The sequence below is a fragment of the Thamnophis elegans genome, chromosome 10, assembly GCF_009769535.1.
Source record: "Thamnophis elegans isolate rThaEle1 chromosome 10, rThaEle1.pri, whole genome shotgun sequence".
Taxonomy (NCBI): Eukaryota; Metazoa; Chordata; class Lepidosauria; order Squamata; family Colubridae; genus Thamnophis; species Thamnophis elegans.
In genome coordinates, this window is record NC_045550.1 from 34,935,557 (window position 1) to 34,961,982 (window position 26,426).

The 26,426-nt window shown below is 35.5% G+C and overlaps 2 protein-coding genes across 7 annotated transcripts in view; both read right to left on the reverse strand.

Moving 5' to 3' along the window:
* Positions 1-4,444, reverse strand: part of LOC116514044 (retinol-binding protein 1-like) — a 45,075-nt gene extending 40,631 nt beyond the window's left edge. Inside the window, exons 1-2 of the mRNA XM_032225460.1 lie at positions 4,372-4,444; positions 3,593-3,771 (exon numbers count right to left, since the gene is read on the reverse strand). Of these exons, the coding sequence (XP_032081351.1) occupies positions 3,593-3,771; positions 4,372-4,444 (252 nt within the window). The remainder of the gene's footprint in view (positions 1-3,592; positions 3,772-4,371) is intronic.
* Positions 4,445-8,115: 3,671 nt separating this feature from the next.
* LOC116514043 (nicotinamide/nicotinic acid mononucleotide adenylyltransferase 3-like) overlaps positions 8,116-26,426 on the reverse strand; it is a 37,572-nt gene continuing 19,261 nt past the window's right edge. For 3 of the 6 annotated variants that reach the window (XM_032225455.1, XM_032225454.1, XM_032225456.1), the window contains exons 3-5: positions 20,690-20,873; positions 16,898-17,007; positions 8,116-9,476 (exon numbers count right to left, since the gene is read on the reverse strand). In XM_032225455.1, coding sequence (XP_032081346.1) covers positions 9,136-9,476; positions 16,898-17,007; positions 20,690-20,873 — 635 coding nt within the window. In that variant the 3' untranslated portion in view covers positions 8,116-9,135. Of the gene's footprint in view, positions 9,477-16,897; positions 17,008-20,689; positions 20,874-25,245; positions 25,290-26,426 lie in introns of those variants that run through there. The other 3 variants (XM_032225457.1, XM_032225459.1, XM_032225458.1) reach the window with 3 other exon arrangements.

Consider the following 26,426-nt stretch of genomic DNA (forward strand, 5'->3'; position numbering starts at 1 on the left):
GGCTAGCAATTCTTAAATTTGGCTTCTAATCTTAAATTAGAACTTTGCTGAAGAAGGCAGAACACACACTGAGCGAAATATTGCAAAAATTTAAAAACCTTGCTGCACAAGTTTGACAGCTCATTTATAGTCACACAGTCACATCTACAGCTGAAAAATTCATTACTGATTTGTTTCAATTCTGCTGAATAGTGTACGTAAATTATGTTAATTAAAGATAAAAAAGTGAAATGTTATACTGCCAATGGTGTTTAAAAAACAGGTTTATATAGCATGTGAGAAGATATCTGTATCAGAAAGATTGGAGTAGGTAATTGTATGTGATTCAGAATGTAGGCATTTTAATTCTAACTATTGAATTAAGTACAATTAAGAAAAATGGGAGAGTATCAAGCACTGTATTATTCCATGTCCTGTAATATGGCTGCCTGCATTAATTGGATTGCTTATATGTATACCTTTTACTTGTCCTGGGATTGTAGGGATCTAATAAAATGAAAAATCTTCCATAACACCTTTTTCCATCTTGACTAGCATTATATATAGCAATCTTTCTTAAAATTACTAATTTAATATTTTTGAACACAGCAGATTTGGTTGTTTCAATATGGCCCAATAGTTGCGAATTTCACAAAAATAAAGGAAAATATAAAACATATATAATGCATTGTATACATGATACTGTCAGAAACATAGATGCTTATTGAATTTTCCAAGCTTAGGACAAAAGGGCAATTTTTTACCTTGTAGAATACAATTTTAAACTTGAAAATTACTTTTTTTTTGAGTCAGCAAGGAACAATAGAGGAGTTAAGCTGTAGTCACTGATAAGAATCGATACTCAGAACGATGGGGGTACGGAGAGCTCATTTAATAATGAAGGAAATAATTAATTATAAGACAAATTCATGATATAAAATTGTATGCAAGGCTTGTAGTTCATGGAAGAGTTTCAAATCAACCATTTCAGTAAATGGCATTTTTCTTTGCTCTTTATTCTTTGCATAAATTGCTTTTCAGTATTCTAATAGACCAGGCACTTTTAAAATGTAGAATGCTTACTGTGCAGCCTTGAGTAGGATAAAGTGCCAGATTATAGTGCTTAGTTAGTGTGAGCACAGGCAGGGATCAATTTTTAAATAGTGTCATTTAATTTATTTAGAATAGTTAATGATTTACCCAGTGCGTGTATTAGTAACAATAAATAAATATCATTTTTGCTTATATATATTTAAAATCCATCTGCTGCACATTATAGCCAGGACATTCCTTACCAGGTTTTCAAGAATATTATTCTCTTTCCATGGCTATGTATCATCTCTATCTATGCCAGGTACTTAAGGACATCAATTAATGTTTCAGGGACAGGGGAGAGTCATGTTGAAGAGAATAGTAAAGCAAAAAGCAAGGTCACCTTGTGCCTCTTGGCTACATTTTTTGGAGCGGTGGGGAAGGACTTTTTGTGCAAGTTTTGTTTGATATAATTGGAAATCATTGCACATTTTTGGCAATCATGTTTTAGAAAAGAATATTGGACCATACACTTTTTCATTTCATTTGTAACGGTGCATTTCCTCTAGTGATTCCAAAGTAACTCATTTGTGACAAACCTGGAAAGATGTAAAAAGTAAGAATGAAAATTAAGTGACAACCAAGTATAACAGCTGAACCAAGGAAAAGAAGTGGTTTAATCAGTTACAATTTGGCAGACCAACCAGTATAATACGGTGGTTAATAACTGATTAGAATTATGGAAGCCTGTTTCAGAGTCTCCCTCAACCATGGAAGTCCTCTGAATGTCTTCTGGACACTTACTTTCTTTTAATCCAATTTACCTCATAGAATTCGTGTTGTGGGCAGGAAATTAAAATAGATAATTAGCTTTGGGGTCTCAGATAAAAGGTGAGACACTTGCAATTTATTAGTCCAATAATCAGAACATTTGGAAGACACGTTTCTAGAGAATGGTGGTTCTTATTAGTGACAAATCTTATTTTTATGGAAACAGCCATACATATGGAGAGATTCTTCAGGAAAAGAATGTATCTTCTCTTCATACATTTAAATTAAAAGATTTTAAGTTATTTAGGAATAAAATATTAGCAAACTATTTAAAACCAATAACCTGTCACTCATTTTGTATCCACATTACATTTTGTTTTGATAGCTCAATGTATGTATGTAAGGTGAAATTGCATAGTGTCAAAACAAAATTTACACACATCCTTTCACTTTCTGTAATAAGATAATCTTTTGTTTTCTTAAGTATAGAATGAAGCAGTGCTCACTCAGAATGTTTTTTTTCCCATTCATAAATCTTTCCCTCCTCTAAATAACATTTTGCAGCTGGAAATCCCTTGATTCGTGGTTGTCTGAGACTAACAGAACAACACACTTTAGACTTTGATTTAGCAAGCTCATGCCACTAATTAATATGATTTCTTACAAATGTCATAATACTGTTTGTCTGTCAAAAGGAAGAAGACCTAAATGTTCACTTCTAGTAAGCCTGTTGTTTCTGATATAAGTATCTTTTCAAGAAAATGTGCATTCATTCTTGGTTTGTTTAGAGTGATTAGTGAAAAGTAAAAGTAATAAATACCTGTTGCTGTCAACTCAATTTATGACAAGTAGTAATTTATTCTATCAGAAATCCTATTCAAATGAATAAATACACCTGAGGAGTGAAGGACTGTTTTGTATAATTACCAAAATATAAGATAAAGGTAAAGGTGGTGCTCATTTCCATTTCAAAGCTGAAGATACAGCGCTGTCTGAAGACGTCTCTGTGGTCATGTGGCCATGATTAAATGCTGAAGGTGCATAGAATGCTGTTATCTTCCTACCAAAAGTGGTTCCTATTTTTCTACTTGCATTTTTAATGTGCTTTTGAACTGCTAGATTGGCAGAAGCTGGGACAAGTAACGGGAGCTTACTCCATTACGTGGCACTAGGGAGTCAAACTGCTGAATTGCTGACCTTCCGATCGACAAGCTTAGCCACTGAACCACTGGTCCCATTATCAAAATATATCTAGAAACTATTTTTGTAAATTTATGAACATATTTGAGAAATCTAGTCTATTTTTTTTTGAAGTTCATTGTATATGGATATAATCTTAATGCCATCAAGGTTTCAATGGAGAAATATATTTATAGGATAGTCAGATAGCAGATACGTAAGTATTGCTTTATATAAATTATCAAAATGTGCCTAAAAACCACTTTTGTAAATTTTATCAATTTAAATGAGATTTTTTTACAACAGTTGTAAAACATCTATTACATGTAAATATCCTTAATGTCATCAAGATTTCAACACAGAAATGTATTTGTAGCTTTCTAGCCTTAATAAAAAATTATACCGCTACTTTGTACTCATTTACCTGAAAGTAAGATCCACTGCATTTAATATATATATATAAACAACAGCCGTTTTGAAAATACCTTTTGGATTGAATTTTTGGCTAAAATCTTACTAAACACTGAAGCGGGATTATCAGAAAAGTCTTGCCACAAAACCAGTGAAAATAGTGAAGCAGGATTTTTAAACTCATAATTTAGTCCTATAGGAGCAACATTCTAAATCTTACCATACATTTGCGACCATCCACCCCTGTTAAATCCTCTTCAAATTCTGTCCCTATTTCAAAATCCATGATGTAGTTTTTAAAACTGCTTAGGGTTTTAATGATCATATGGTTTCCATCCTGAATAATCTCTTTGTCAGGTTTGAGCCTACTGGCTATTTTTCTCACTGCAATATTTACATCTGGAAGAAAAAAAGAGAGGCTGGAATATTTTATAAAATTAATGATCTAAAATTTGGGGAAACACTGAAAACTGCTGCTGTTTAAATCTAAAATTCAATATAGGTTAATATATTAATGTTTCCTTTTAAAATAAGATTACGAGATCTGGCCTGAAAAAATCCAGACAATTTCTAGATTGAAGTCAATGAAAACTGGCTCTTTGCTGACTAAGATTTTTCTGTCCCCAATCTAGTTTCTTATTCTTGTGTGGAAATTTATGGTTTAAATTAGGGGGTGGGGAAATCTTCTTATAGTTTTAAACCTGCCCTTCCAAGTAATTAAATTTTGTACTTTATGCCGTATATAGAATAAATAAAAATCTAGAATCAAATTCTGATAATTTCATCTAGATAAATCTAAAATGCTGCAATTTGTATTATGTACTTTATGGATTTTATTTCTTTCAAAATTGCTTCAGTTCCTATTTAGTCAGAAGAGTAATATTATTAATAAAGAAACTAGCTTCTAAGAATATATTCATGCAAATTGCATATCTAGTGAAATCATATAATTCATCCTGAGGCTCAAATAAATGGAAAAAGTGAAAACAAAAATCTTACCTAGAGCTTTCAAATACTCCTCAAAATTCTCATTACTGAGCATTTTCCAATAACCATTGAAATCTGCAGGCATACTCCTGTTTGTTTTCTAGTTAAAAGTCTAAGTTTTTTTCTAGTGTTTTAATTCTGCACCAACCAGCTCAGTCCTTTTTCTACAAGCAAGTTTAAACTCTTAGTTCCTTTATCTGTTCGTCTAGCAATACAGCTAAGCTAGTTCCTTTAAGCTGATTAGCATTGAAGTGTTATTTTTAAGTTCTTCCACAAAGCTGAAAATTTTTGCTTGCGGGGTGGTTTGATTTCAATGGAATATGTCATTCCCCTTCTGCAGGACAGTTATAAGGTCACTGATTATCTGGATAGAGATTTTAACAATGCTATATTTTTGCTTTTAAATGACTAAATAAACAAGATGGCTTTTACTGATAATGGTAAGTTCTACCCACTGTTTGGAGAGGGAATTTTATTTAATAAGAATGATGCAATGTTATAGTCCTTAACAACTGGTTTCCTCTTTTGCAAAAAGAGGTTATACCACTAAAAAGGGATTATATTCTTTTATGTAGCCAAATTTGTTGAACAAACTATGCTTAATGAAGTTATTCCTTAGTGATATAAGATGACCATCTTTTAACTAGCTACTTAATAGATAGCTGAAAATGCGCCAGGCGTTATTCATTCAACCTTGTATTATTGGACTAACATCCAGCATCTCTAGCAGAAGTGAGCATTTTATTAATCAGAACACGTTTTCAGCTAAGAGAATGTGAAGTCTTTTCAGGCTGAGGAATAAGCAGTACTTCACAGAAACCCATTAACTCCTGTGCAAGTAAGCAAGTGAAGAAAAAAATACATGTTGTACTGCATTATTCAACAATATGCTGTTGCTTGAAGGGAATCACATTAGACTGTAAAGTCTTCTCGTCACTTAAAAATACAGCAGGGAAATTTTAACAATCCTAAATACTTTTCAGTGTAACATGAATGCAAGGTTAAATTAATTGAATTTGTTAATTTGGAATATTTGTTAAGCCTCTAAATAAAGAGATATTTGAAAAATATTATCTGACTTCTACTGAATTATATTGTGTCATTAATTTCATGTATTAATTCCAAAATCTTCAAGATTGAGCTGAGTTATCAAAGCAATTTATTGAATTTTTGATGCCTTTTATTTAAATCTTGAATTATTAGTTTTAATACTTACACCCACATCCTGAGTTGATATGACTTCTTAAATGAAATGCTTGTAAGACAACCATGAGATAGAATAGTACGAACAAATGAAGTAACATGTTCAGAATAACATGTACACATTAACTTCAAAGATGTAGCATCTGAATTCAAACCTCAATAGCCAAGTCCTATATTGTAGCTATAAGGTACCTGAAAGTTGCCTGGAAAAGGCAATCTTCCTTTATCAGATGTTCATGCACTTACTTTTTCTGTTTACCCTCAAAAAAGAAAAGGAATCTTATTTAAGAATGGCAATGCTCAGACTAGCTATTTTAAGAAAGTGCATTGAAATTAGTTTCTGGAGGAAAGGAAATTTTTATCACAATCAACTAGCATACAAAATATTTTTTTTTTAAAAAATAGTATAGAAACCAACATTTCCTTAAGCCTGAATTATATTCTGCCACCATTAGACTGCAGAAGTATAGCAAAATAAATATCTTTCAGAATTTTGACTGATATTGTCTTCTCCTAATAAGGGGGTTGAAAATGTTTCTGTAAATGGTTTCCTATTGTTAAGCAGCAGGTCAAGAAAAAGAACAGGAAAAAAGCAATAAAATGTGTGTTTGCTGCTTGAAAAGAAATGCCAGTTCCTGCTTACTTAAGACAATGTTGTGTCGCTACCAGTCAGAATCAAGGAACAGGACAAATTTCTCCACAGCTTGCTGACTCTATCATTGAAAGGGAATATGCCTTCCAGCTAATTAACATTTTTGATTGGCTCTGAGGAGCCCAACTTTTATTGTTGAAACATATATTCAAGTTTCAGGCAACATTTTGCTTGATTAGCTTTCTGAAGGCCTGTAACTGTGATCATGAACCTTGGGCACGCATGCCACAGGTGGCACACAGAGGCCTCTCTGCTGGCATGTGAGCCGTTGTCCCAGCTGACCTCAATGATGCATGTGTGTGTGCCTCCCGCCGGCCGATTTTTGGGTCTCTGCAGTGCGTGTTGTTTAATCAAAATGCAGTTAAAACACTATACAAGCCATCGAGAATATAACTATATACACCTAACAGAAGCAGGAGGTTTCTCACAGGAGAAGATAGAGTTAAATTCTAGAGATACAGGAAATGCATCACTGAACAATGGAGATGAAGATAGAGTTAAATACTAGAGATACAGGAAATGCATCACTGAACAATGGAGATGAATGCTAGAGAGGAAAAAATCTGCATACAAGGCAGACATAACACCTGTAACAGCATATGCATGCATGGGTGGCAGTGGGAGTGTGGGGGATGTGGTGCATCACCCGTGTCCCGTTTTTCGTCCCAGAAAGCTTCAGGAAGGCCCAGTAGGCCCAAACTGGGGTGCAGGGGGCGCTGCACCCCATCCCCCTTTTTTGATCTGATGAAGCTTCAGGGAGGCCTGCTAGGCCCAAAACGGGCATGGAGGTTGTGCACGCATGCGCGGGGGTGGGGGAGCATGCAGGGGTCACACATACATGCACAAGGGGGTATTCAGGAGTGTCATGTGCACATTGTATTATAGTTGTGGGAACACACACATCAGTGTTGTGCGCACGCACTCGCTTTTGGCATGCGAGGACAAAAAGGTTAGCCATCGCTGATCTATAAGACGGAGCAGCATGTTACATTTTTGTCTTAGACTGTATTAAAAATTAATGTCTTCTGACCTTTGTATTCACGGTTAAAATACTGACATATCTGAAAATGGACTAATTTTCTTTGAATTTATTTGAAGGACTAGTGAAATGCCCATAGATAATACAAAGTAATTAACCAGAAACTATGTAGGTTTTTTCTTTAATGTTTAGAAAATGCGAATGATGCAGTGGCATAAATGTAATCAGGTAAGCCTTACAAATCCAGTGTTGACAAGCAGAATTGTTTCTTCTACTGTAACATGACAGTGGCTGACAATTTAATACTAAAATAGATGCATTAAGAACATTATGGCACTTGGTATAATGAAAGGTTTAGAGAAATAATTCAAGATGTATAAAAAATTCACACTGAAATGTTAACTAAAAACATTAAAGCAGATTTCCTCCCAAAACAAAGTAAAAATACTTTTCATGCTAACAAATTCTTAAACAACTTTACCACATTTCAATTCGGTCAAGGCATCATTAAAAATACGTTTACAATGTGTATACATGACTGACTCCAATACTTTACAGTTTTTGTATCATGAAATCAATAAATTGGCTTTATTTATTGACTTTAACATAGGAACAGCATCTGTCATGAATCTTGATTGTTTATGTAGAGTGGTGAAATCCAGTTTTAAATGCAATCTCTAGAAATGTTCACATTATTTCATGCAAATTTTTCATTTAGTGGATTTCTTACAAATGTTTATCTCCAAGAGGTCTCTCACACACATAAATACACGCATACACGCACATACATACGCACTTCTATCGAGTAGTGGGATTCAAATAATTTAACAACCAGTTCTCTGCCCTAATAATTTCTTCCAACAACCAGTTCACCAAACTGCTCAGAAAGTTAACAACCCGTTTTCCCGAAATGGTGTGAACTGGCTGTATCCCACCATTGCTTCTGTCCATAAAAAATAAACCAATTATTGGGAGTTAAAACTGATGGCAGAAAAAGACCCAGTGGTCCATTGAGTCTGCCCTTTGAGTGTTTGGTTTGTTTGTCTGAGTTCACTTTCTTTTTAATATTTTAATTGTTTATTTTTATTTTGTTTTTATTCTATTTTTAATTTTTTGTCAGATAATAAACATGTATTTATCCCAAGCATGTTTAAACTTAGTTACTGATGACTTGACCCACTATTTCTGCTGGATAGTAATGGCTAGCTTGGTCCCAAGCTTCCACTACTCTTTCTGTGAAATAATACTTTCTAACATTAGTTCTGAACTTTTTCTGTCAGTTTGAGGTTTGATTTTCAACTTAATACAGCTTAATACAGGTAGTCCTCAACTTACAACAGTTCCAAGTTATAACACCACTGAAAAATGTGACTTAAGAGCATTTTTCACTCATTATGTTTGCAGCATCCCCATGGTCATGTGATCAAAATTCAGATATGCGGCAACTCATATTCATGACAGTTGATGTGTCCTGGGGTTATATAATCACGTTTTGTGAACTTCTGACAAGCAATGTTTACGGGGAAGTCATATTCATTTGACAATCATATTATTAACTTAACAACTGTAGTGATTCACTTAACTATTGTGGTAAGAAAGGTCGTAAAATGGGACAAAACTCATTTAACAACTGTCTAGCTTCCTAACAGAAATTTTGGGCTCAATTTAAGTTGTAAGTTGAAGACTGCCTGTACCAAAATTTTCCTTCTAGAACCTTATTCACACCCTTAATATATTTAAAGGTTTCAGTCATGTTCCTCCTTTCCCTTCTTCTTTTTCCAGGCTGTACATATTCAGTTTGTCCAATCTCTCCTAATGTATTTTGTTCCTCAGACTTTGCAGATTTTTTGATGCCTGTCTCTGGACTCACTCAATCTTACCAAAAGATAAGTAAACAGCATAAACACTTTAAGGGACTATACCAAATTTTCTTTAATTTATTTCATTCAGTCTTTTCCATATATATATTGTGTTTCTTAATGTAAGAAATAACAGAATCTGGCAACAAGTATTTCACACTTTGTCCTTTGCGCAAGGCACACCTTATGCCGGTAGCACTGATTTCATTTAGAACCCAATCTTTTACTAAATGGATATTATGCTGGCAGTTATTTAAAAACTCTAAATTAGTGATGTACTGGGAAGGATCATGGCCAGCACGACTAACACAGACCAATCCAAATCTTTCCACTATTTCGATAATATCTTCTGTTTTCCAGAGGTTAGGTGTTTGAAATGTCTTCAAAACATCAGCTCCGCATAGAAGTTTTAGCTCTGGAACAACTGCAAGAATGATGAGAGTATATTGTGAGAAATATTTTTTTTACTGTCTGTTTTCTTTGTTGACATGCAGTCTTTGCTTAAGAATAAATATTAAAATTCAGCCTATCAATCTGTCTACTTTTCAAAAAGCAGATGGTTACAAAAACTGTCTTAATTTTTCCTATTTCAAGTTTCAAGTGAGAATTTTGTACCTCCAAACCCCTTTTCCTCATATAAAATGTGCATTCTCCATGGATCTTCATCAGTGCTGATCAAATAATATACATGAAGAACAATCTAATGACATTTACCATTTTATTTATTGGACACAATTTTACATATGTACAGAATTAGTTAGTAGCAGAATAGCTACTTTAATTAGTAGAGGTAATTTAATTAGTGGGTATTCACTAATGAAGCAGGTGCTGTGTCATTACATTGACACTTTCCCTTCTCCAAGTAGGCCTTAGATGCATATCAGTAGGTCATTTCACAAACAATCAAGGACATAAAGTTAGGAAAACGGCCTAAAGTGCATTGCTTTTCCTACACCCAACTTTCCACATAGTCATGCCAAGTTAAGGTTTGGGAGCAGCAACCAAATCACAGTTGTATTGCACCTTGTATTCTAATATTTTCTTTTTTAAATGGTAGACATTTTAAAAGGTATCCTTTTCATGAATTCTTTACAGTCAATGCCATAACTTATTCTGCTCACTGTATATTACATCTCAGGTACTTTCTTTTAATGTTTCTGTGTTCTTCCTTTCACTCAACCCTAATCTGTTACTAATTAGAAAGGTGTTTTCTCTGAGGTTGCTCTCTGCCTCCCTTTTCTAATGGTTCTTTATTACCCTGATGGCTCCCATATTTGAACTGAGCTATCCAAAAGTCTAAACAATTTTCCATCCATTCTGATAAAACTTTGGTGGCTTTATTCCTCACAGCTACATTGTGCTTTCCTTCTATCCTTCAATTGGGAGGAAAATGTGTTGATATAAAATGTACTGGTCCCACAGAAGTACCTTGACCATGCCTTAGCAATATGGCAGTGCTGCTGCTTTCACATAGTTTATTATGTGTGAAAGAAGGATGGTTCAAGGCAGCAAGGAGGAGAGTTCAAGGTGGCTCCCTGCTTTTCCATCCGCACCTACCTGGCATTATTTACTTTTAGGAAAACCAACCAACCAACCGACGGGCAAAGGCTGGTTCTCTGGCCTTTTCCTGTCCCTTCTTTCTCTGTTCTTCTTGTATTGCGAACAGCTATTTATCTTTTATTTTATTTTTGACAGATGTTTTTCCTTCCTACCTGCTGTCCCACCATTGGTATACTGGAATTTCCCTTTCCTTTATCATTGGAATATTTATCTTTCAGTCTCCCAGAAACCTGAGAGCTTGTTATTTCTGTGATACAAATTCTCAAAACTGCCCCACTAAAGCGTCCACTAAGCCAGTGGTCCCCAACCCCCGGTCCACGGACCGGTGCCGGGCCGTGGAGTACCTGGCACCGGGCCGCGCAGCGGCCGGGGGCCATGATCGCTCTTTTAAATCCGCTCCTCTTAAATGCATTTCTCTCCCCCCCCTTTGGTCCCACCCTTGGCTCTCTCTCCCTCCCTCCCTCGCCGTCTCCTCCCTTCTCTCTCCCCCCCTCCCGCACCGATCCATCGCCAGGGAAAGAGAGAGTGAGAGAGGAGAGAGAGAGGGAGAGAGGGAGGGAGTCAAGAAAACTGTTCCGGCCGCCGCTGAAATGACTCAGTAACTTTTGCGCTTGGATCTGCTTTCTCAAACCTCCCCCAATCATCATCGCCACCCTCTTCCTCCTCCTCCTCCACCACCGTTTGTTCCACTAAAGCTCCGAGATGTATTCTTCACCCCTCTGCCTCGCCCAGATAATTAAAAAGCTTTCTCACCCCCCCAAAAGAAACATTCTCCTTCGCACCCCCCCCTTTCTTCCCTTCCTTCCTTCCTTCCCGCCCTGCCGTGCTTGGTCTGGCTCTTTTCTTTTTTTGCTCTCTCCTCGGCTTTTCCTGCTTTCTCCCTGCAATTTTGTCACCCAGATGCATGCTGTGGTTCGCGAGTGCGGCTCGGTTTTATGTGTCCGCGTCTCTCCCTTTCTCTCCACACACCCCCCACCTCCATTTAATTATTTTTTTTTAAAAGAAAGAAAACCGTAGTTCTGCCAATTGCAAAAAAAAAAAGTGTGTGTGCGTGCATATCTGCCGGCGGGTGTGTGTTTGTGTGGTGTGTGTGTGTGTGTATGCGCGCGCGGAGAGAGACTGGTTGGAAAGGAAGGACAGGACTGGCGGCGTGTGTTTCTGCAGCCCCTCCGGTGGAGGCTGCACTAGCCGTCAGATCTGGTGTTTTTTTTTTTCCCCTCTCCTTTTTCCGGCAGGTCGTTTTAATCCTTGCTAATTACTTTCTGTTCTTCGCTTGCCAGCTTCCTTCCCACCCTCCTTCCTCCTCCCCCCCCCCCCCCGGCCGGGTGTGCCTCCCCGCTTTTACTCCCAAACAGTTATATATTTATATATATATTTATTTTCTCTCTCTCCACGGCATTCGCGCGCGCGCGCTCTGTTCTTTGCCCGCCGAATGTGGTGGGGAGGGGGAGGGCGGGCAGAAAGGTTGGTCCGGGTTGAGGGTTCAGGATGGTCTTTGAGGAACATAAGTCTGTCCGGGTGGGGGGGGGCATATTAAAGCACTTTATATTTATGTAATTGTATTTTATTTTGTAAGGCATGTTTAAATACAATAAAATAAAAGTTGTTTAATCAAAACAATCTGATATATAAACAATCAATGTGTCGTCGCGAACAATGCCCCCCCACCCCTGCGCGCGCTCAGCGGGCAACGGTAAAATTATCAAAGGCTGACTGGTCCGCGGCGATAAAAAGGTTGGGGACCACTGCACTAAGCCACTGTTTTTTTCATCCCAGCATTAGTGTTGACCTTTGATGTCGCTAGCTTGCCTTGTCTTCTCCCAGCCTGCCTTTCTTAACTTTGTTTTCCAGAACTGTCCTGATCTGTTTCTCTGTTTTCCAGACCTGTCTGAATACATTTTTTCAGGATCACTGACATCCATAGGAATGACAAGCTATCCTTCATTACCAACACTATCCAGACCTGTCAATAGATGATACCTAATGTCCACAACTTTAACAGTCAGATAAGTCACCATGCAGTCTACACACACCTTTCACAAAACAATTTATCAGTGTTTCTAATTATTAAACAGCCCACAAGCAAAAATTATTCACTTTCTGTGAAATATCATCAGTATGGTGGTATTTGGGCTTATCATCCAAGGATGATCTCCTATGAAAAAATTATTATATAAAAATGTCATTCTTTCCTGCAACCCCTTTACTTTAGCACCAATGTACCTATCATCTGAGAATGGACTCACATCCTACACAATCTTGTCTACATACATTTGTTTTTCCAGCTTAGCTACCAAGGTTTCAAGGGAACTGACTTCTTACTTGACAGCTAAGAGCAAACAGCACTGAACACAAAGCCAGCTTATGTATAATAAAGGCAGGTAATAATATATGTCACACTTTTTGCTTGACACAGTTCAGTAAATTGTAAAACAGCCCAGCCCCAGGACTGGCTTTGTACTTTTCAACAAGTTAGCATATAATTTGTTTTATTCTTTAGGAATTGTCATAAATGTTTGTTATTTTGCTACTCTGGCTTCTTCACATGGATAAACTCATTTTGATGCTCACTTCTGAAGGCAATAGATCCGTATCTTCACTTTTTTCTTGTTTGCCCTCCTTATCAAGTTATTAAAGTAACGTAAAGGTGTGGTTTTCCTTTCTTTCTCCAATATGTCTTTGTTTTGTTGTAAGAATATAAGCAGGGCTTTGCTAAATCAGAAACATGGTCCATCTAATTCTACATTCAGATTTCAAAGTGGCCAAAGAAGTCCACTAATTCCCCAGCAGAGGGACTTCAGAGGCCATTAAACTGGCATCATTGATGATGATGATGATTGAGTTCATGACTTTCATGAATTGATCTAAACCTTTTTTGAGGCCATTAAGCTGGTAGACAGCACCAGATATCTTGGTAGTGAATTTAAAATTTTAATTACAAATTGTTTCACAAGAGTATTTCCTTTTGTCTACCCCAATTATTCCAGGATCCGATTTCATTGGTTTTATTTTGGGAGCAGGTAAATAGCTTCTCTTTGTCTATTTTATTTGCACTATGCATAATTTGGTATGCCTTAATCATGTTTCCTCTCATTTGCTCAAATGTTGCAACCTTTCCTCATATGGAAGCTGCTGCTTCATCATCTTAGCTGCCCTCCTCTGAACTTTCTATAGTTCTTCTATACCATTTTTGAGGTGTGGCAACTAGAGCAGCACTCATTATGCCAAATGTATAAGCAATACTGATTTATATAAGGGCATTATGATATTTACATCTTTTTCCCACAGTGGATACCCAAAGCTGTTAAGCTTAGAAAAATATTTGATGAAGACCTATTGAAGTAATTAACTTTTTATTTTAAAAGACTGCCATTTTTATTGCTATATATGCTATACCATTTTATCTGAAGAATGGGATAAAAGTGCTTTATATAAAATGAATATTGAGTTAAGCTCCTGTTATTGCTTGAAATTTTTTGTCTTGCAATAGGTCATTGGTCAACCTAAGCCATAATGCATCATAGCTTCTATAGAAACCCTTTTCCAATATTCATTGGCTACAACCTTTTTTAAGGAAATGCCAGAATCTAATCCTTCTGAATTATAAACTTAATTGCATGCAGGATGTTTTCACATAACAATATGATTAGAAAGGCTCCTTGGAAATTGCATACTATATTAGCCTAAGGTACTTCCCAGCTATGGATTATTAATTTCAATTGCAATGAATTGATTGGGACTAAACATATTTGTTGGGCTCGGTTGTATTTTGAAAATGAACAGATCACTTCAAATGTACTAATGTTATCTTAAAAAAAAAAAGAAGTAAAAATCCAAAACCAACAAGGGGGGATTATGAGGCACCACAGGCATAAATCAGGATATGTATTAAAGTCTGTATGGCAGGTTTTTCCTGAGTAAACCAAACAAAGAACTTTGAGTGGTGACATTAAATGAAGTGATGGAGAAAAGATGTATTTCCTGACAGCCACAGAATAAAACTTGTGAGAAAAATAGGGAACTCTTAAAAAAAAAACCAAATATTGATATGTAGCCAAACTGAACAACTAAATGGCTTTTCAAAGAAGGCTGACAAAAGAATCAACTTCAATAGGAAGAAAAGTGAGCATATAATATCCTTCGATTTTTGAGAGCTACTGTTAAATAAGATCTTGCACTTTCACAACAGATAATAGCTTTTGCTGAAGTCAAGTGCTTACAATAATACTCCAGCTCTTGAGCCTTTGTTTTTGTAACCTTTTGACTGGCGTTATCAGAATCAATACTGATAGTGCAAAAGTTATAATAACACTCCCTAAGACCTTTCCAGAAGGTTAGCCAGGTTAGACAATGGTGAGATTACCAATAGCACAAAAGAAACAGGTAGATTTAATACCCAACAAGATCTTACTAAAAGGTAGAGCTCCTAGATAACCAAGGAAACAATACAAAGTTATTTGGCCAAGTTGAAATTAAAATAGTAAGAAATAACTGTGCATATAAAGCTAAATCAGTGACCCTAAATAGAAATGAAAAGAACTATAATAGTAATTTGAAGAAAAAGAGATGTAAAACAATAAAAATCCTTAAAAATATCTGTGTAGTGTTTTTTATTTTTGAAGGCCAACTGCAAATAACTGAAATCGTCTCAAGCTAAGTTATATAGAAATAATGTTTTACTCATAGGCTTAGAAATTAACTTTGAGGACTGTGTCATATCTAGAAAGGGAAATTTTACAACATCCCAATTCCAACTTTTCCAGTTAGCAAAATGCATTGTTAGGTAGAGCCAGGAGTGGGTTCCTGCCAATTCTAAGCTCTTCTATATAAGCTACATTGCCGTTTAGAACTGGTTCCAGCTCCCTCCTCCCCGCCCGTCCGCACATCATCAAGATGAAGAGCGAAAGGAGGTATTCTGGGAGTTGAAGTCCACAAGTCTTAAAGCTGTCAAGTATAAACACCCCTGGGTTTTTTTTTCTAAAGAGTTAGGGGTTCAAGGGTCTTGTAACTTGACAGCTTTAAGACTTGCACACTTCAATGCCAGAGTTCCTGAGACAACATGACTGGAGGAGGAATTCTGGGAGTTGAAGTCTTAAAGCTGTCAAGTTTGAACACCCCTGGGGTTTTTTTCCCTAAAGGGTTAGGGGTGCAAGGGTCTTGTAACTTGACAGCTTTAAGACTTGCCTGCTTCAAATGCCAGAGTTTCTGAGCCAACATTTTGGTTTAAGTAGGAGCGTTGTTAAGTGAATTTCACCACATTTTACAAGTTGGCCACGCCCACCGTCATATGACTGCATCACTCTCACTCGGTCACATGGCTGGCAAACCACTCCCACCCAGTAACATGGTTGGCAAGCCACTCTCACGTGGTCACATGGCTGGAAAGCCACTACCACAAAGCAGGCCACACCTACAGAAGAGGTTCAAAAAATTTTGAAACCCACCACCGGGTAGAGCTGTGCATAATCCGATCAGTGCTGAAAGATTCCACTGATATTTTTAAAACTAGTCTTGACATGTTTGATACCTATAAATTACTTTTCCTGTACATACAATCTCCAGCTTTTAAAGCAGACAATCTAAATGTGAGCTACTGAATTGGTAAAAGTAACCATAAACAAATTATATTGACATTTTACACAAATTGGCCTTCTCCTACATTTTGCGTTACTGTTACTTTTTTATTGTCTTTTATTTAATTCTACACAACAGCATCATTCTCTTTTACTGAATAGGTTTACTGAATAGATTTCAGATATTGAAAGATGGAGTGTTTTCCTTAGCCAGATAAATTCAAACCTTCAAATTTTTTTCAGAAGGAATCAGGTTATTCTCATAACTTTAACATAAGCTAAGAACACATTTATTGTTTTTTCAAGGAAAATTAAAGAATACATGAACACACTTTATACTTTGTTCAAAAACTGTCAAAAGACCCATTCTCTGTCTTTGAAGGCCTTCTAGGACAGACATTATGGGGCTTGAACATTAGCTAACATTAACATTTGTCGCTATCTTGATTTTATTATTTTTCGGCAGATCTCTTATATTGTATTATTTTTGTCTCTAGTGCAAAATATAACTTGGTTATTACAATATTTGTTTAGCCTTCAAATTTTGATGCAGTTATAACCTAATTATTATGCTTAATCTTCAAGGACTATTATAGATTCTTTATCTCCTTTCCTTGGTTTTCTATTGTGAACAATGAAGTAGAAGAAAAAGGTGTGTACATTGTAGTAGGACTACATTCTATGAACTGCAACACAATTATATTAAACAAACCTGTAACTGATGATCTGATTGATGGGACACCTTCTTCTTCTTTGAACCAAGTATTTTCTCTACACAGTTTTCTGATATTGTGTGATTTAAGTAGCTCTTTGTAATGATGCCTGTACAAAATAAGGGGTCGGTATAAGGTAATTTTCTCAGGGATACATTTTGTGATTATCTTCTATTGGCACTTTCTAAAATTCAATTGGCTGTTGCAAACTTTAGGTCAGAGTTTAATGACAGGGTTGGAGATTTTGTCAGATTAATTTTGTGCCTTGCAAACAGTACTTCACACTCTTGTTCAATTGCAATATCTGTTGACCATTTGTTATTTATATAATATCCTAGGTAACAGATGACATAAAATAGAATTTTGTTGGATCACTTAACAAAATAAATGAAATAATTTTCAGATATTACTTAAAAAACTGAAAAGAGATCCTCTAAAACAATTAATAATTGTTAACAAATGCTTATAATTTAAACCAAGTGCCAAATATGTCAGTTCATGTTAAACTTTGTGAGGAATGTTGATACTGTACCCAAAAAGTACAAGAGTGTTTCCCAAATTCTAAGAGTTGCCTTAAATGCCCAGCTTCCCAAAATGCAATGACTAAAGAATGATATTTATATTCCCATTTAGTCTGTTAAGAATGAGCACCTGGAGTGCAATAGGAAAACTATTTGTCCCTCTAATGCTGTCAACATTTTGTAACATTACTGTGTTTTGATTTATTTAATTTCTAACCCAACTTTCTACCCTAATTATTACTCACATTTTTTAAAAAAACAGTATTTATAAGGAGCATGTCAAAATTAACAATACCTTAGATACTAAAATATGTTAATAATTAAAAACCTTGAAAAAGAGATGCAGCTGTTTCTTACTTTTTTAAAACATGTAGAGAGCATAGAAAACAAATATAAGAGGGACTACATGTCTTGAAGCAAAATCTTCCACTGAAGACTTTCAATGGCTTTCATTTGGAAAGACGACTTTCCAATTGATTTTCCTTAAAATGGAAATAACAAATTATTTATTAATGGAAGTCCTTCGAGTGATTATATGTGAATATAAAAAGATGGATGATGCATCTGAACAGAGCCCATTCATGATATTCTAGAGTTTACAAAATTCTTGTTATGAGCCCTTTGCTCTCTCATTCTTACCATATATAACTAATTGCAACTGACATTAAACATCTTTAATTTCTTATGAGCCTGATTCAGAATAATCAAGGAGCAAACATGAAGACACACAAAACCAACTGAGGCAGAATTCTCAAATAAACACTCGAAGAGTGTCTAGTAGTCCTAAAATGACAAAGAAAGGCCTGGTTTTCCAAAGATTGCATTTAATTGAGAATAGTATCTAGCCGAAGATCATACCAATCCTTTTTCCTTGCTCTATTTTACCCCCAACAACCATGCAGTGGGGTGAATTGAGATGAGAGAGAGCGATTGGCCCAAGCTCACCCAGTCAGTTTTTAATTCATTGAAGAAAGGCTGCAGATGTTATTGACACAGATGTTAATAGACACAGAATGAGTGTGACATTGAGGAATTTAAATGAATTTGAAATCTTATAACCCATGATATTAAACATTTGCTAGGCATAATTTAGACTTAGAACATGAATGTAAAATTTCATCATTATGTAAAAGATTGAACAGTGGGAATTTCAATCAAAAATAATATTAAATTCAATATTAAATTGCCTTTGAATATTTCACCCAAAATTGGTATAGATGTTTTATCACTGATATATTACTCCTTTGCTTTTGCTCCTTTGTTTACATTTAATACATATGGCAAAACTTGTTTTGAATACTTTGCATAGCCCTATTACTTAATATTAGTCTATCTAACTTGATATCATGAATGGATGAGAAATCTAGTCCCACCTGTACCGAGAAAATACTATGCAATTTGAGATTTCAAAAATGTAAAACTTCCTCTCTGGAATAATGGCTAATTAATTTGGGGAAATATGCTTTGATATATTGAATAACTTCATATTTAAAATGTAAACTGATGTACAATGTAATCTTATTTAAAAATCACTTTTGTTACTACATGGGATTGCACTGCACCCCAAAATTGAATTCTATATGCATTGTTTACTATATTCTCTTAGTGTATTTTGTAGTGTTTAATTTATTTTTTATTTTAATTTTGTTAATCAGCAATTTTTATTGTTCAGTTGAGATATTTTTTGGACAGCAATATGGTATGAAATGACTAATACTAGTCGTAAAGTTGTAAATAGTATACTAGAATACTAGCATTTAATCTTTATACACTGCCCAGAATCACTTGTGTTAAACTGTCAACCATATCAATCATATCAGCAAGTTAAACGGTACATTTGATGTGCTGGTTAGCTGCAGTTTTCTGGATAGCCAACCATACTATATTGCTTAGATTGTTTTTTTTTCCTTTTTCTGATGATATTCTCTACATTTCTTTAAATGTGCAAAAATTTCAGATATCTATGCATCTGAAAAATGAGCCAAATGAGTCCCTGAAATAGAAGGTGCTATAAGGTCCTTCAGTTCAGGGACTTGGTAATTGCTGTCTTCACAAAAACTATAAAGCATACTAAGGGCTAAACGAAAGGGATTGTTAGATCTGCATGTCCAGCAGTGGAGGAATTAATAGAAATGGAACAGATGGAAATCAAGCAGGTCAGAACTTTTCAAAGGCCTTGGCCATGTATTAAGCAACTTCCCTTGTGCTGACAGCAGTATGACAGACGGCAGTGGGTTTCCTGCATAAAAATAAAGTCATTTTTTCCCCAAACATATGTTATGGTACTAGGGGAAAAAAAACAAGGATTGCAAGCCAAGTAACTAGAAAAATCTTTGCTATCAGAGTATAAGTTATATAATTTACCTACGTAGTTTCTTATAGAAAATTAGAATGAAAAATTCTGAGAATATACAGAATCCTGCATTTTCAGTAATCAAATGAATTTCAGAACAATGTTATAATTTGGGACCTAGATATGTTAGCAACACAGCAAATATACTTAGGCTTTTTTGTGTGTATGTCAAACGAAATGTACTTATAATCATCCTGAAAATAATTAAGAATTTAAAAAAAGGAATGTAAATGTCTGATACAGTGGTGGGTTTCAAATTTTTTTAGAATCTCTTCTGTAGGTGTGGCCTGCTTTGTGGGAGTGGCTTGCTGGCCATGTGACTGGGTGGGAGTGGCTCGCCAGCATTGTGACTGGATGGACATGGCCAACTTGCAAAATGTGGTGAAACTCACTTAACAACGCTCTTGCTTAGCAGCCAAAATGTTGATTCAGAAACTCTGGCATTTGAAGCAGGCAAGTCTTAAAGCTGTCAAGTTGCAAGACCTTTGCACCCCTAACCCTTTAGAAAAAAAACCCCAGGGGTGTTCAAACTTGACAGCTTTAAGACTTGTGGACTTCAACTCCCAGAATTCCTCCTCTCACTCTTCATCTTGATTATATGCGGACAGGCGGGGGGGAGGGAGCTGGAACCAGTTCTAAACGGCACTGTAGATTTGTGGAACCTCTTCTATAGAAGAGGTTATAACTGGCAGGAACCCACCCCCGGTCTGGGAGGAGGAGGAGAAGGAGGAGGAGGGATTGTTAAAAGTTATCCATCTACCTTATTCTTCTCTTCTATATATGAAAGGACTCTACTTACAACTCCTTTCCTCTAAGCAAAATAAAGTTTTCTACCTTCTTTGCTTGTGGATTATATCTTTTACTAAAGTATTTGATTAAATTCTACTATCAGCGGCAGCAACTATCAATAATATTACCTTAGTACTATGAGAGTCTCAGTCCACTGACTTTGCTCACTCTCCCAAGGATCCACCCTGATCCAGTTGGATGTTTCAACTGCAAGCCGAACCATTGCGACTCGATGCTTTGCTGCTACCAATCCTTGCTTCCCATAGTTGTCACTAACTGGTGAAATTATACCTTCTATCACATGGTACTTTCCTAGATAGAGAAAAATATATTTAAACAATCCACTGTTTATACCTTTTCTTGAAATAGTGATAAATGATAGACTGAGAAATTCTTCACACTGTGAATAAAAAGGATTGTTCCTTCTTTTCTGCAATTAAACTATTGAAAGTTCTATTACTGAAGCATTAAGTTATTTATTTAAAATATGTATAGCCACACATCTTATACTGAACTCTGACAGCTCCCAAGCAATAGTTATAACAGCATCATTTTAAAATAAATGGATAAATAAAATATTACAATAGACAGACAGATAGGTATGTGTGTATGACATATAAATGACAAATAGTAAAAATATGGGACCTTAATAAACTTTAACCTCAGTCCACCACAAAAACACTCTTATCCAAGTGTTTAGGGGAAAAGCCAGGTCTTAAGTGATCTTTGGAAGGCTAGAATGATAGGGGCCTACCAAACCACAGGAAGAAGGGTGTTCCATTGGGCATGGGCTGCTGTCAACTTATAAAATTGCCAAGGTGAGGAAAGGGGAGGGCGCATTCCACACATACTTTTGGCTAGTGTTGGATCTCAGATTACTGCGGCTGACTAGGGACAGGTGCATCTCATTGGGGAATGTGATTTATGACACAGACTGAGAGGAGGGAAGGAACAGAGGTAAAGTTCAGCTATAATTCAAATAATGCTCAGAACTGACTGCAAAAAGGTCTTGCCAAAATGAAAGCTCCTAATAAATGATTGGTTTTCTTTTGAAATTTGGCTCAAGACTCATGAATCAATTAGGGCATTTTTTGGAAACCTGACATGGAAAAAGCACGATGCTCAGATCCCAAATAAGGCAATATTTAAGAGAAGGGACTTGGAGTATACCCAACCTATCTAATCTGTTAGGACAGGAAGATGTCCTTAGGAAGAGGGGTCCTGCAGATAACCTGGTAGATATTACTAAAAAGAGCAGATAATCATAAAGCACTCTGCAAATGCAAATATTTTTTATCTATAAGGTGTAGGATTAGAATATCTGAAGATTGGGTTAATGATTACTTCAAATATATACCAGAACTATAAGAACAGCTTCAAGATAACCTAGCTAACGTATGCTTTATCTGATAACTATTTGCTTCTTGTACTTATAAAGTATAAAGTAACAGTGACATGTGCTTTAAAATGTTTTCTGCAAATCTTCATAATAGTGTTAGCCAGTGAAAAAAGTAATTATCACAGATTTTTAGACCATGTGTGAATAGCTACAGGGGACTAATTTAATTAATATCATGCGTGCCATCTCTTTATGAGTGACAATGTTAATTAAAAGGTAAAGGCAAGAATCTCCAAGAATGTTCTGAAATATAATTAATTAATGTCTACTTCAAGACAGATGATAAAGTTCATAATTCAAATGAATAAAAGACACTGGTATTTACTAACATTTTTTTCTTAAAATTATAAAATTGGATAAACATCAAAATATAGAAAAAAATGAAACTCCATGAAATAATATGTGTTTCTCCAAATTGAGCTGAAGTTATATTTCAAGTTAGATAAATCTAAGACATACAATTAATATTAGATTTAAGTCCACTTTTCTTCCATGACTTAAAACAGCAGATCCTCCTACTAATGTTTCTACAATGTGATATTGTAAACATGTGAAAGTGATTTCCTCAAACTTATTATACAGGTTTTTTTGCTTTGTAACATTTGTAGAAATGAACCATTCCACTTTGAATCATTAAAGTGTCTGCAGCTTTTCAGATATTCACATATCAACTTGGAAAGCTGTCCTTGTCCATCTCACTTTGCTTTTGATCCTTTGTTTTTTGTTCCATTTCTCACATTTAACACACATGGCAAAACATTTATGGATTGCTTTGCATAATCCTATTACCAGTGGTGGGATACGACCAGTACACCCTGATACTGGCTTACCGGTGCCTGCTGGGAGCTCCGGAGGGCCCACCTGCCCACCCACTGTCCTTACCGCTATTTGAGCCGTTCGGGGCATTTGCGCATGTGCACAGAGCATATGGAGCCTGCGCGATGCTCCGTCAAGCAGCTGGAGCGTTGCAGGTGGTGGATACACATGTGCACGCTGTGCATGTGCACGGCCCAGTTGCACCATGCCGGTGCAATGGGATCCGATACCCATCACTCCCTATTCCTTAACATTAGTCTATCCAAATTGGTACTATGAATGGATGAGAAATCTACCACCACCCATTAAGAAAAAATATTTTTAAGAGAAAATACTATGCAATTTGACACAAAACCCATTACTGCACTTATTTATTTATATATTTATATACGATCTTCCCATCAAGTCAATGAAGTTGTACTTTGTTTTAAAATAAAGTAATCCTCATTGGGTCATTGAATAAGAAATAGTTATGATCGGATCTTGTACATGCACATGCAAAGTCAATGGGTAAACTGGCAAGAAGTTGTAAGTCACACGAGGTCCTTGCTTAATGATCCATTTGGTGTTCACTTAATAATGGCAAGTGTGATTGCCATGTCATTAAACAGCACAGTCACAAGGTTTTTGAACTTACAACTGTGTTGCTTAACTACCAAGTGCTTGGTCCCAATTACCATTGTTAGTTGAGCACTACCTGTACTGAAATTTTAGAAAATATTTTTCTCATCTTAATTAAAATTCTATTCAGGAATGCATGATACCAGCTCAGTAACCTGTTCTATTCGGCTACCTTCCATTTGGACACAGAGATACTAAATTAACAATAAAGGGGGGAAGGGGGGGGAAAGGCTATCCAGCAGTTTTCTCAAAGGGCTGATATTCCTTGAGTATTGATAGCATGGGCTTCCCAGCCTGTTTAATTTAGGACTGCATTGTTAGATATAGAGGAACATAACAAAGAGAAAAGTAAAAACATCGTGTTAAATAAACTATTCTGATTTAAGGGTCAAACCAAATAAAGTAATGGGACAAAAGTTGCAAGAGTAATAGGAGATAATTAAGCAGCTATTATAAATATAACCAGGATTTTTGCATAAAAGATGAAGAAGGATTTAGAACATGAAGGAATAGGCAATACAAATTTCATTTCAAGAGTCTCACTGAGTTGGGTCAACGATTAATACTTAAGAAAGTGAGTCCCAGTCTGCAGCATAAATGTATATTTGATTTATTTGCCACTCATCTTACAAAGCAATTTCAGGTAGCTAAGCAATAAAAAACCCCTACTGTATAATACCAAAAAACAAAATGATAAAAGCACATGAAAACAGAAACAAAGGAAACAATGGCATTTAAGGGTAAACATATCAGAACAAAATTACATAGCTCATCAGTTCAAAACCCTCCCAATCCCCATGGCATTTCTCTTGGTGAAATAGTATTTCACAAAGCATGTGCTATAATAGGGATATGCTTCCTGACTCCCACTAGATGACACTCTTCAAACAGGGCCAGCACCAGGCAGATCTAATGGCATTGTTAGAAACAATTGGAGTGATGTGGTCCCTCAAATATCCTAGCCCATTTTTGAACGGTTTCACTGGTGACAACCAGCATTTGAACTACACTCAAAAACTATTGTGAACCAATGCTGTTAATGGAATATAGCTATATTGAGAGATGCCCATAATTTTTCACACTATTGCATTTTCTACTAGTTGCAAGTTATAGATGTCCTTCTAGGGCAGTCCTATTTATATCACATAACAATAACCTACTCATAAGCATGAATGTCTGTGTGCAATGCCTCTCAATACAGGAAGGGATGAAATTGGTGTACTGTACATCGGTGTACTATATAAGATTTTCAGAAGGCCTTGAACAGCTGTTGAAAATCCAGGATTATTCCCAAGTTCACATGCCAGTTCTATCTGAAATAGTGTTATCTCATCTAAAACTAAAGACAGAAAATTAATTGGATCCAGAAGACCTAAAACTTAAAGCTGCTCAGTTTGCTAGGGTTGATCGAAGCTCAATTATTCCCTATAGACACATCACAGTCTTCAGACACTCAGACAGGACCTTCACAACATTACTTAGTCACCTAAAGATAGAGAAGTATGTCATTAATATACATATTTCTCTTAAAATGAGAAAGTTGGATAGGGTGAAAAACATTCCAGAAGTTGTGGTCTACTGATGTTTTTTTTGACAAAGGGGTACACAATAAAACAAAGAAGCATACTTTTGGAGCTTTAGATGCAATTTTTGCAGAGAATCTTCTACTATTGAGCAGTTTTTTTAAAAAAAAAAGCTAAGCCAAGTATAAACACAACATAAAGAGTATTAAACTTATGTTTACAGAAGTCTATGCTTTTCAGAAGTTTGAAAATGATTCTGTTGCAAGACTAAAGAGATGATGCTAAAATGAAGCTCTAATATTTTCTTTAGATTACATGACAATACCTTATCATGCAGTGTTTAATTTTTCCAAGTTTCATTCATTCTGTAATGGAAAATAAAAAATAAACTCCTGTCAGCAATTGCTGTGACATTAATAAATTCTAAAACCAACCTCGCACCTGTGATCAGGCATTTTCTTCACATAGCTGTTGGTTTAAATAGAATATAATAGTATTCTCAACAACAGAATCTTGAGAAAATGAGAAAGAGAATAGTAGCACATAGACTATTTCATTCCTGTTACCTAAAATCTCAAAAGGTGTTCAGCATCTGTTCAAGGATTAAAAAGAAATTTCTCATATGGTTTTTATCAGAACTACATCTTGCTGCTAAAAAGCCTTTTTATGTGTATCTACTGAGAACATGTGCCATCCTTTTGATTACAATACAAACATGTAATAAAAAGAAAGAACAAAAGGATAAGAATCTAAATGTTTCTTGGAGTTCCCTTGGTACCAATATTTTCTATTATCATCAAATGTTGATGATTTTAGTATTCTAAATAAGGTCTGAAAAATTGTGTCCGTACGTGCGTGTCTATGTGTCTGTATGAGTTTGGTGAATTTTACATTGCTAATCATTACCAAAAATGTTAATATATCTACAAGAGCTCATATAAACATATGTCAGGATATGTCAAGCAGTAGCTAAATCTATTCTTGTATCTCTATATTAGAACTTGTAAGATTATTCTTAATCAACTGAATTAGATATTAAGGTAGTGATGTAGTAATGAATTACATAGATACATAGCTTTAAAATAAATAAATAAACTTCAATGTGAACAAGAATCTGAAAAATATTACATTGCAAATGCTGCCTCTAAAACTGAATTTAATTAGAATCATGTAATATTAAACAAAAACTAACAGTAAATAATCAAGAATTTAACTACTCTTGATAAGATTTTATTTTGCAGTATTATATGCTATAGCATATTAGTGCAATTCTTTATTCCTTCCATAAAAGTGAGGATTTTGAAGGAAAAAGTTTTCTTTTGAAACAGAATATTTCCAACTCCAACACTTTCAGCTTCAACATGTCTTGGAAGAGCTACATCCATACATTTAGCATCCATCTCCATTGGTAAAGAGGTGAACAGCTCTTTAGTTCTGTTTTTTATCCCCAAATGCATTCTACATTCTTCCCATGATTTCATTCTACAGAGAAAGATTTCATTAAAG